Here is a 12,417-nt window from a genome sequence, read left to right as displayed (position 1 = left end):
ACGAGGGACACACACAGTCTCTATCTGTCTTGAATCTGAACACTTCACATGTAACAGAACGGGCGAGAGTTCAGCGACAGAGGAGCGTCTTACACTGCTGCTCTGCACCTGGGGCTCATCCCTAGATGGTCACTTAACACGACTAAGACTATCGGTCAAATTCCGAACTAATAGGGATGTACCCTCCGAAGTCGGATGGATGCCATCCCTGCGTATGAGCCCGGGCTTTCCCCAAAACGCACTCCAGTTATCAATAAAGACAACGTTGTTTTGAGGGCACCATCTGGATAACCAGTTGTTGAATGCTGAGAGACGGCTGTACAATTCAGCATTGATCCGATTGGGCAGGGGACCAGAAAATATTACAGTGTCCGACATCGACTTCGCTAGGTCACACACCGCGGCTACTTGAACTTTGAGCACCTCTGATTGTCTCCGACGGGCGTCGTTACCGCCTGCGTGAACCACGACTCGCCGGAAACGGGTCCTACTCCACTTTAAGATCCTAAGGTTTCCTTCGATGTCACCCATTCTGGCCCCCGGGTAACACCTAACGCTAGCAGCTGGCAGCTTCACGTCTCTAACAATAGAACTCCTGATTACAAGAGTTTCTCTCGTGTGTTCAGCGGGCGTGTGTTCGCTGAGGGGAGAAAACCTATTATAGACGTGAAGCTCACGGCGCTCTGAGGTTCGGCGTTTAGCGCCTTGTCCCCTCCGAACTGTCACAAATTGGTCCCTATTCTGTTCTAGTCCCGGCTGCATGGGAGACGCTGAGGGGTTGAGCTCGGCCTTACTGCTACTGCTAATGCTAATGCTACGCCCTGCAGCGCGGTCCGGTAGCCCTCGCGCTAAAACCGAACTATAACTGGACTTAAGCTCCTCTAAACAGCGGATCCGCGCTTCTAACTCCGTAACCCTGGCCTCCAAAACTACCACTACACTGCACTTCACGCACCTATCATCAGAGAAGGAGCCAGGGTTCTGACTCGACATATGACAGCTCAAACAGGTAAAGGTAGATCCAGCCATGACGCTAGCGGCTAGGCTACGCTAGGCTAGTTCATGCTGGAGCTAGAGAGTGAGGAGGGCTTTTTAATCCACGAAATACTGAAAAGCGAGCGGCTTGAGGCTCCGGATTGTTTGCGGAGAAATCAAACGTTCACTTTCGTGTATATGATGCGTAAATAGTGTGTATAATTCGTGGATTAATCGGTAAAAGGCTCTAAGAACGAACAGCTCTGAAAACGCGACACACTCACCGGAAATGACGTCACCGGAAACATCAAGACAATTCATAAACAAATGAGGATCAAACATAGCAGAAAATTGGACGGCTGTATTTGCAGTGATAATGCGCCTCTGAGACCTGATGTTTGAGGGCACCGGCTCAGGAGAAAAGTTCAATTCAAATAAAACACAGCTATGATCACTCACATGGACATCCTCCACACAGAGGTACAGAGGTTACAACACTCAGGCCAAGTGAAAACACCAGGTCTAAAGTGAAAACACCAGGTCTAAAGTGAAAACACCAGGTCTAAAGTGTGTCCCTTTTGGTGAGTGGGACCTGAAACATGCTGCTCAAAGTTAAATGTTTCGGTCAAGGTTAAAAGATCCTTTGCAGGGCATGATGAGCCATCGACCCAAATGTTAAAATCCCCAAGAATTAAAACATTTTCCAGCTTTATAATAGAAGATAAATAGTCACTAAAGTCCTTTAAAAAGACAGCAGCAGGACCAGGGGGCGGGGACTAAAACACAGTAAAAAGGACTTGAAGAACCAACCTTAATCATCTGTGATTCAAAGGAAGGTCCTGGGACACGACTGCCAGACCTCCTCCATGTCGACCAGGGCGAGGCATCGCAGAAACGGAGCAGCCAGGTGGGCAGAGTTCATTTAGATGAATAAACTCACCCTCTCTCTGCCATGTCTCCGTAAGACACATGAAATCAAGGTTTTGTCTTGTAAAAAGTTCATTCAAGGAAAAGGCTTTGTTGGCAATTGAACGTGCATCAACAAGCCGAGCCGGACCGTGGATGACGTCACGTCCATCGGTTCAGCTGAGCGCAGCGGGACCTGTCGAAGGCACGCCTTACGGTCACGTGATTCCCATCTGTTTCGCCGGTAAGCCGACGAAGACAAGGAAGCGGACGGTGGCGGTGGACCCCAGCGCTCATAATTCCAGCGGCGCGCGGGCTCCAGGAAAACAGCCGCCACATCCCGCGCAGGCTCCAGGACCGGTGCGGCCCCGATGGCCCGTGCAGGCAGCGGGAAAGCAGCCGCGATGGCCCGTGCAGGCAGCGGGAAAGCAGCCGCGATGACCCGGGCAGGCTCCGGGAAAGCAGCCGCGATGGCCCGTGCAGGCAGCGGGAAAGCAGCCGCGATGACACGGGCAGGCTCCGGGAAAGCAGCCGCGATGACACGGGCAGGCGGCGAAGACGGCGACGGCGAACAGCCGCAAACATCGAGGAGCGGGACCAGGCGCAAGCACCGAGCACGTCTCCCAAAGCCCAGGCTCGTCTGCGCTTGACTTGCACACCAGACCTTGTGCCTCGTCTCCTCTGCTTCCTCCTCTTCCCCGGGCCTCGGGACAGCAGCAAAACGTCAGTTGAGTTGGGTGGACAAACAAGGGGTGGCGGAAAGGCTTGTTTGTACCTGTCCCATGTGTCGAAAAGTGACTCCATCGTCGCTTTGATGCGGAAAAGTGTGCCACGGTCATAAACCCGCACAGCAGACACACAACAGACTAATGTCTGGGCTGATAAAACTGCATACGATGTAACGATCGTCACAAATAAGCAGCATAACAGGAGTCGAGCAGGGGCATGGCCGAACACAGGCGCCATCTTGGATCAATCCCAGAGGATCAAGGGAGGATTAAGAGGATCAAGGACACATCCTGAGCTGAAACAAGTGTTAATAAAACCATGAGGGAGGGACCTATTGTGGTGAACACTTCCTTAAGCAACTTTGTGGGAAAAGTGTCTAAATGACAGTTTGTAGCTGGTTCAAATTGGTTGAGCATTGCAGTACGTACAGCAGTAGCTGGCAAGACTGGACACATGCTGAAACTGCTCAGTTGTCTCACAGACAAAAAGGTGGAAACAAAAGCATCAATCAACGATGTGTGTGGATTCACAACAGAATTTATGGTATTGAACAACACACCGGGGCAGTATTCGTTTCTACAAATAATATCAGACAGATATTTGCATTTTGCCTTCTTCATTGCCTTTTGTTAGAGAGCAAAGCTGTCAGTTTGTCCTGTGTAATTTGTCCTTTTTCAACCGCCGCTCCGCCTCTCTACAGCGCTGTCTGTGGGCCCGGGTAGAGTCATTTATCCAGGGATCGGGACTAGGCTTGGAGGACCTGAACAAGGGAATTCCAGGTGCTTCACACAACAGGAAAGAATCATTAAAATCAGAAAGTCATGACAGAAATCACAAAACCTTTCAGTCATACAGCGAAACATAATGCAGATTCTCCACGTTTAATCCTAACTGCAGGCACCAGCAGGAGGCCGGTCCCTGAGGTCCTCAGAGTCCGAGATGGTTCATATGGTTCATAACATGTCCAAGATGTACTTTGGTGCTAGGGCATGGAGAGACTTGTACACAAGCAGAGCTGCTTTAAAGTCTCTTCTCTGAGCCACAGGGGGCAGTGCAGAGACCTGAGAACAGGACTAATGTGATGGTACTTCCTGATTCTAGTCAGGACCCGAGCAGCAGCGTTCTGGATGTACTGCAGCTGTTTTACAGCTCGTTTGGAGAGACCAGTGAGCGGCCGTTACAGTCTAATCTACTGGAGACAAACACATGGACAAGTTTCTCTAAATCTGATTTAGACACTATATTTTTGATTTTGGCAATGTTTTTTAGATGGTAAAAAGCTAAAAGTTGCTGATGGTTATGAAGCCTGCATAAATTCAGCATGAAAGACCTGACTCCACCCAATCTACATCCACCGCTACACCAGGGTACACCTGCGCACCAGTCTCAATCAACGCACCCAAGTTACTCCTCCCCGTGGCACGGCGCACTTCTGCTCCCAATCAGCGTACAGCCTGCCCTATTAAAACCCTCATGCAGCTGGCTCGACCGCTTCAGACCGTACTGCGATCGTAAATACACCGCGACTCATATCATGTCAGATTTTGAATCAGATGTCCCTCCAGGCTCCCCGCTCCTTTTGAGGGGGGCTCCGGGTCCTTCTATGAGTCCTCCGACTCGGAAGAGCGCACGTCCGCTGCGAAGGCCGACACTCCGCCTGCGTCCGGCCTTGCGGGGGTTCCACCAGGGTCGTGCCCGGACCCCTGTCAGCTGAGCCAGCTCGCTGCGTTCCTTCATTTCGAGGATTCCTCACCCTCGCTTCGAACCGCTTACCATCCACCAGCCGTGCGCCCCGTGGCCAAGAACCAGGATATCAGTTCCTTCTGCTACACGCTGCCACCACCGTGGCCACCAGCACCGCTCCTCCTCCGCATCTGAGCGTCGGGACGTCTTTCTTCACTGTGGCTGCCGAAGCCGTTCTCTTCACCAAATTGAAGCAGCTCCAGAACACGCTCCTCTGTACGTCAGGCCCTCTACCACGCGTCACCGCTCTCGATCCTCAACTCCAGGGGGCCGGTCCCAGGCCCGCTGCTAGCCATTTGGGTGCCCTAAGCAGAATGTCCAGTGATGCCCCAGTTGAAAGTATTTTAAATGTTTTCTATCTCGTGAATATTGCATAAATCACACTCTTTAATGAGATCTAGGGGTCCTCAACCATGGAGTTTTCAACAAACTCATTCCATTTGCTCATTCATTACGAGGGCCCCTCTCAGTCCCTAAATATCCATGCTTCGCCCCCGCACTCATGTCACTCAACGCCTGCTCCTCTGCAGAACAGATTGAGGACAGCTCGACGCATTGTACATATCGTGCCATTCACTCTGTTTCATGGTTTCTAATTCAGATCGGGCCAAGCTCAATCCTCCGAAAACCAATTTGCTCCTTGGTTTTCCTGAATACTCAGCGTGTTATTTAAAAAATGAATAAATAAACGCAAGCATTTGACTCACTACAGAAGAACATGTCAGTGGACAGTAGAAGCACTGTCCAGGGGACACGTTGAGTTGTCTATATTTTTAGCTTCAAAACGCTGTGTGTTTTATTGCACTCACACTCATACGATAAGATAAGATATTCCTTTATTGTCCACACATGGGGAAATTTCATTGTTGCAACGCAGGTAGATACAGAGGAAAAGGACAGATAACTTATAGGAAGTTTAAAAAACTCTCTTAATAGAAGAACTCTTATAAACAAAAACTCCTATAGACAAAACCTCTCATTTCTTAATAAGAAATGGAGGGGGAAAATAAAAGATAAAATAAAATAAAAACAGCTAGCGTAAGACAAGATAATACTACTAATAATTAAATAATAAAAATATTCAGGGAGAAATTGGTCTATTTAGTTCTGCGGTGCAGCAGTGGACCGCGGACGTGCCACGACCCCCCCGGTTCAAAAGACAACTAGCATGACGCTATCGTGTACTATATATTTACGTGTAAATAGCTCAAGTTTCAACAGGGGCACCTGTGACTTATTGACTGGTGCGGCCTGCTATGTACAAATCCTATTTTCTTAAATTTTGTGGGCGGCTTTTATTCAGGAGCGCTGTATAGCCCGTAAAGTATGGTCATTTTAGTAAATATGCTCACTGTTTTAATTGCAAAAGGATCAGTGCAAGCTGCTGCACAAATAGTTCATGTCATTCATTCAAACTGCTTGATCAAGCTGGCGGCACCCTTTGGAGCGCTCAATGCCCTATGCACTTACGCATGCACGTAATGGGAGTGGCAGTACTGGTCCAGTCTGTTCAGCGGCCCCACCGACAGCTGCTTTCCCCGGCATGGTCCCTCTCTCTCGAAACCGCCCTCTTCGGGTTTCTCTTGGTAGGCAATTCACGCTAACCTTTCTGCGCATCTCCGTGCCACGTTCCTGCAACGCGACCATATCAGACTCTCATCCCTCTTCCTCCCCCGAGATGGCCAGGCACGGGGCGTCCTAAGCAGACTCCACGGCAGCGTTAAAGTCCGCGGATCCCCGCTTCTTCAAAGATCTTACACTCGGGAAATTTCTGGGTAGCTCCTAGTGCACATAGGGACATTATTTGTTCAGTTTTTCTTTCTGGAGCTCAGAGCTGAGCTTGACTCCTACCTCGCGCTGATCGGAGACCTTAATCCGAAATACATTTGTCCAAATCAAAGAGCTGGCTACGGCGCTCGGCTTGCTAAGGTGTATATCACAACGCAGTATCTGCTGCAGTAGTATCTGCTGCAGTAGTATCTGCTGCAGTAGTATCTGCTGCAGTAGTATCTGCTGCAGTAGTATCTGCTGCAGTAGTATCTGCTGCAGTAGTATCTGCTGCAGTAGTATCTGCTGCAGTAGTATCTGCTGCAGTAGTATCTGCTGCTGAGTCGGCCATTTTGTTTTTTGGGTGATTTAATCATGATCTCCAACAGTGAAAACCAAGTGCAATAAGGTGCTCTGACAAAGAAAACTACCACATATATAGGTTTAGCCTAGACTTCTCCTTTAAGACTCTTTTCAAACCGCACATGTTACCTCCACTGTAACTAGGGTTAGCTCAACCCCAAATGAGGGACACTTTCTTCCAGGTGAGCACGCGTCAACAGCTGACCAACAATAATGGAAATTGCAAGGTTTCATTAGCCATATCATAAACCTACTAATTTCAGTGTAATTTTGGCAAACCACTACTGGACTTGCTTGGATGTATTGTTCATGGGAATAGTGAAGACAATTATTACAAGTTTCTCTCAAATGTCATGTTAGCATTAGACTATAACCATAACCATAACCACCTTTTCAATACGCTGCAGACACTGAAAAGTTTTAGGCCTGAACCATTGTCAAACTCATTTGTCCCAGTTCTGAGCAGCACATGAGGCCACGTCATACTGAAGGGGGAAAAAGACAGACATTTATGTAAGTTGTATATTAACATGTTATTATAACTCTGACCTTTAAGCTTTTAAAACATGTCATTTAACAGGTGTAGAACTTTCTGTTATTATCCATCTGTCTTCAGTTTTTCTCTCCAACATAAATTGTGTTGGTGTTGTTCTCCTGACCTGTTTCTGTTGTTTCTTACACTGTATTGTCTTCTTGACTGTGTCTCTGTTGTTGTCCTCAGATGTCTGTGTCTCTGTCTGTTTCATGGACCTCCTCTGACCCTGCAGTAAATGACAGTAACAAATCATTATTAGTTTGAGAAATACTGCCCCTAATCTATGAGGTTATGTGTTTGCGCCTCGGTTTCAACAAGCTTTATCTTCTGTTTCCCTCTCTGGATATGAATAATACTTGATCGCTGGCGGTGGCAGTCAGAGAGCGAGGACAGGCCAGGTATTTCACTTCAATCTAACCTCAGATCAGCTGATTGGCTGAGACGCACGTCTCTCACGGTCATTCCAGGAAGTGGAGCTTCGAGAGGCGCGTGATAAATGTATGCGTAGAGCTCAGTAGCCCGTTTGCAGTAGCCAATTATTGGCCGGCGAGGCTGTGATTGGAATACGGGACTGGAGCTGTCCAGGAAAGGACAAATCAAAATCACCCATAATTCGGGACGTCCCGGGCAATTCAGGACGGTTGGCAACCCTAATTGTAACCCACATCAGACTGAAGGCAGAGCTGAAGAGCTCGCCTTTAAACCCTCGTTGGCCCCTCCCACATTACAAAACAGACATGAAATAATATTTACACCATTTCTACGACTAAATCTTTTCAGTCTAAGAGATACAAAAATGTAATAATTATCACAGAAAAATATCAATCTAAATAAACATCCTTGGAATATGTCCAAAGCAAAGATAAATGTAAATGATTTGTTGGTCACATGACCACTGAAGCCTGCGAGACTCAGGCATTCAAACCCAAACACGGATGTGTCCGGGTTTGCCCCAAAACGCACCACGGGAGGAGAGTGAGGAGACGCAGCGCGCAGGTGAGTGTAACCATAGATTTAGTGTGTTTTAGATAAGTAGTACTGACGCTTTTAAGTGTGCACCCTTCACGGAAAACACGCTGGAGGAAATGTGGTAAAGAGCACATGGCCTGGGCAAACCAAGACCAGCAGCTGATATTCCATCCCTTCATTAGGATTGGACTTCCCTCCCATTTATAATCTTTTTTTGATCGGGTTTTGGGTTCGATGCCTGTTTCCAGCAGGAACCCTTTTGTTTTATTTGTTACCCTTTCAGTGGGATTGTGTTCCTATGGTTCTTGTGTACGTTTATTGTTTTCAACCAGAGAGATTGGAAATATTCAAAAGTTATCAATGATAAGATCAATACAATCAACCCAATGGCATCAGAAGTTTTACAAGTAGAATCCTTTAATGTGAATGGCAATGAACCCAATTAAAAGGGGAAAAAAAAGAATAAACACTATGTATTTGCAAGTGACACATTTGAATGACCCTGAACGAAATTCTAATCCAATTATTCATCATACAGAGGCAAGGGGAGTTGATTTCAAACTGAAAAGCGTTTGAACAGAGTTTTGAATGTGAAAATATATTATTATTACCCCGCCCTAAATCCCACAGGGAGTCGGCCATTTTGGAAGGAACACAATTTGTTTCAAAATTTTACACCTCATACTAGAAGGCTTGAAAATGTGTCAAAATGAACTACACCCATGTGCAATTAGAGGTCATTCTTTTGATTTTTGATCAAATTCAAAATGTTGTTAACAAAAAGTTATTTTTTTTAAAGTGTTAAACCCTGCTTTTCTCTGGCATGAGATGTCCTATTTTCATCATTAATATACATTTTGTGATGAGCTGCACACAATGACATACAATATGTATAGCTATATTTTCCAAAGAATCTACAGCGCCCCCTTGAACATTTAAATTAAGTGAAAAAATGTACTTTGATGTAGACAAATTAGACATTCTTCACTAGCAACCCAAGCAGTGTTTATTGACATACGATAAACATGAACAACACATAGACATATAGTATAGACATGGATGTGGTTTTGGGGCTTCTCTCCATGAAGACTGTTGCTCCCGGATATAGTAGATAAATTTGAATAATTATTAGAAGAGGATCAGCCAATGACAGCATACCTCTAGCTGCAAGCATGTTACTGTGGCAACCTGGCAAACAGGAATTTTGAACGGGATGAAAAAAATGTTTTTCTCATAAACAGTTGAAATTTGGCACACTTATTCTCCACATCACACTGAAAATAAAAGCCAAAGGGGACATAACGTGCGTTTTGAATGAAGTAGTATAAAGTTGGTACTGTTTGTGAGGGAGGGGTGATGTAGGCGGGGGGATTAAAGGTGTGCTCTTTGTGGTAGCAGCTCGTACTCCACGGTCGCAAGGGTGGCGAGGGCCTTTATCGCCGCGCGCGCCTTGAATTGACCATTAATTTTGATTCTTGTTGGACCAAGAGCCCCAATATTTCTTTTTATTAAATCTTCCATTTGAAATTTGGTGAGCACTTTAAATAAATATGGCCAGATCCGTATCAGATTCAGAAAAGGTTTATTGCTATTGCCAATGACCAGAATTCACAAACATAGGAACTTGCTTTGATGATACGGTGCAACAGAAATCAATGAACAATGATAAAACAACCTATATAAAGTTAAAAAGAAAAGCAATTTAAATCTGCCATAGGCAATATAAAAATACAAATAGGCTTACTGTGTACACTGTGTTTGATGTTTGTTTATACATTATCTCTGATCATTATGAATTACATTTGGGAATATTTGTTGTATTCTTTAGGACATAATTGATATATATATATATATATATATATATATATATATATATCATATAATTGCGACAATTGTAAAGCAGGCTATTAATTAGTGCAGGAGAGTTGTGACCCTGTAGCTGTGTTTGCAGGTGGGGAAGACTGGAGCAGAAGGAACGGTCCTGGATGAGGCCAAAATGATCAACAAGTCTCTGTCTGCTCTGGGGAACGTCATCTCTGCTTTGGCTGAAGGAACGGTGAGAGAACTCTATAGACGTGAACACAGCATCAAGCAAAGTATTTGTAATGTGTTGACATCTACATGTAACTTTTAGCTTAACCTCTTTAGAATTTAAAGAAGACATGCTTTTTCAGGTGTATAGTATATAACTATTGATTTTCATATTCCAGAATGTGATGATGACATATTCCTAACAGGCGGCGTGCCAGGTTTCTGTACATTATGCATTATATTACATTACACTATATTTTGCCATCAGTACTCTGACCAAGGCTTATTAATCAGAATTTTCATTAGGAATAATATATAAAACATACCAATATATTGTTAATCTAGACAGCTACTCTACTAAATATATTAAAAACAAATGAGAAAGAGAAGGTAATCTCACTTTAACAGATGAAGAGTGGGAAAACGTGCGTACATTTCAGTAGAGGCCCTCGAAATCAAATGTCTGGGAAGAATTTTGTTGGAAAAATGTTTCACGTTTTTTTCATAACACCTTGTCAAAGTGCCCATTATTCACAACTGTACTTTTAAAAGGTACAGTTTTAGCCATAAAACTCCAAGAAACGAGGAGCAAGAGAAGACGTAACCAGCTAAATCCACTAAACAAACAAAGCTGAAAGTTCAGGGCTCCGGTGAAAAACGGCCCGCTTCACAAGCTAATGAGGCTAACATGGCCAGCAGGCCCAAGGCTAACATTGCTAACAGGCCCTACGTAGCAGCTAGCAATCCACTTTCGACCAAAAAGCAAAGCTCCGTCCCTGAACACAGGTCTCCAGGCTCACACTTGTCCGAAGGTGGAAGGGAGATCACCTTACACAGACTGCCCATCATGATGCATGAAATTAAAAGTGAAATGCAGTGTGACATGGAGGCGCTGAGGGCGAAATGCGATCACTGCTTTGTATTGAAGAAATAGTTTCTGATATAAAGGAGATGAAAGAGACAAGAGCGGATGCAGCACGCATGGATGAAGCTGAACAACGTATTTCAGACAATATGGACAAGCTGCAGACAATGAGGGCCAAGAGGAGGCGCTGCAGGCCAACGTAATGATTGAGAACAATTCTATGAAAAATAAGATCCTGGATTTGGAGTCCAGATCACTGGACGTCTCAAACGGAGAGGAGGAAGAGGGTCGATTTTCCCTGTGCTCCTTGATGGATCAGGGGTTGAAGTCCCTCCCATTACAATCGAAAGAGCACATGGCCTGGGCAACCAAGACCAGCTTTTGATAAACCACGAGGCCTGATAATTAGGTTTTAACGATCGTGTGAAGGAATGTGTCGTGAAGACAGCAAAAGTTAAAGGAGTCTGATGTTTTTCCTGGATCTGCTCAAGTCATTCCTCCAGTTTGGGGGTCATTCCTCCAGTTTGGGGGTCACTGCCCCAAGTGCTCCGGTCACTACAGCACCACTGACACCTTCACGCTCCAGACCTTCTCCAGCTCCTCTCTGAGGCCTTGGGATTTCTCTAGTTTCTCATGTTCCTTTTTCTGGATGTTTCCATCCCATGATGCACTGCAATGTCCACCACCACAGCTCCTCTGACCCTTGAGACCACCACTATGTCCGGTTGGTTCTACATTACCATGTGGTCTGTCTGTATCTGGAAGTCCCAGAGGACCTTGGCTCGGTCGTTTCCCACTTTGTCCTTGGGGTCTCCAGCCCGTCCTCTGCACAGATGTTTCTGTTCACTATGCCAGCCACTAGGTTATGGCACTCCATGTATAAGATAAGATAAGCCTTTATTTGTCCACACAATGGGGACATTTCAGTGTTGCAACACAAAGTAGGTAAAAAAGTAAAAGAACAGATAACTTATAGAAAGCTTTAAAAAACACACTTAATAGAAAAGCTTTTATAAACAAAATTCTTAAAGACAAAATCTCATATATTCTTGATCAAAAGTAAAATAAATAAATAATAGTAATAAAAGTAACACTCTTATTTACAGGGGTTATATGGACGGAGAATATTGCAACAATATGATTGACATTATGTCAGTATTGCACATGAATATGTCAGTATTGCACATGGGTATGTCAGTATTGCACATGGGTATGACAGTATTGCACATGGGTATGTCAGTATTGCACATGGGTATGTCAGTATTGCGCATGGGTATGACAGTATTGCACATGGGTATGTCAGTATTGCACATGGGTATGTCAGTATTGCACATGGGTATGACAGTATTGCACATGGGTATGTCAGTATTGCGCATGGGTATGTCAGTATTGCACATGGGTACGACGGTGCACATGATTAAAGGTTGAATGGACGATTTTTTTGGCCCAAATTTTAGTCTTATTTCCTTGTGGTGTGGACGGCCGATTAGTCCTGTCATGTGTCAATCATAAAACGCACCTACCGCTCACCTGC

General features: G+C 45.2%; 1 protein-coding gene across 1 annotated transcript in view; it reads left to right on the top strand.

Moving 5' to 3' along the window:
- The window catches only part of LOC140364855 (kinesin-1 heavy chain-like), a 137,378-nt gene that overhangs the window by 39,893 nt on the left and 85,068 nt on the right, over nt 1-12,417 (top strand). Inside the window, exon 9 of the mRNA XM_072451239.1 lies at nt 9,939-10,043. Within this exon, the coding sequence (XP_072307340.1) occupies nt 9,939-10,043 (105 nt within the window). The remainder of the gene's footprint in view (nt 1-9,938; nt 10,044-12,417) is intronic.

The sequence above is a fragment of the Eucyclogobius newberryi genome, unplaced genomic scaffold, assembly GCF_026437365.1.
Source record: "Eucyclogobius newberryi isolate DKJ021-1_F unplaced genomic scaffold, fEucNew1.0.hap1 SCAF_18, whole genome shotgun sequence".
In the NCBI taxonomy this organism is placed as follows: Eukaryota; Metazoa; Chordata; class Actinopteri; order Gobiiformes; family Gobiidae; genus Eucyclogobius; species Eucyclogobius newberryi.
Note: the sequence above shows the minus strand (reverse complement) of the source record. Positions and strands in the feature narration are given on the sequence as shown.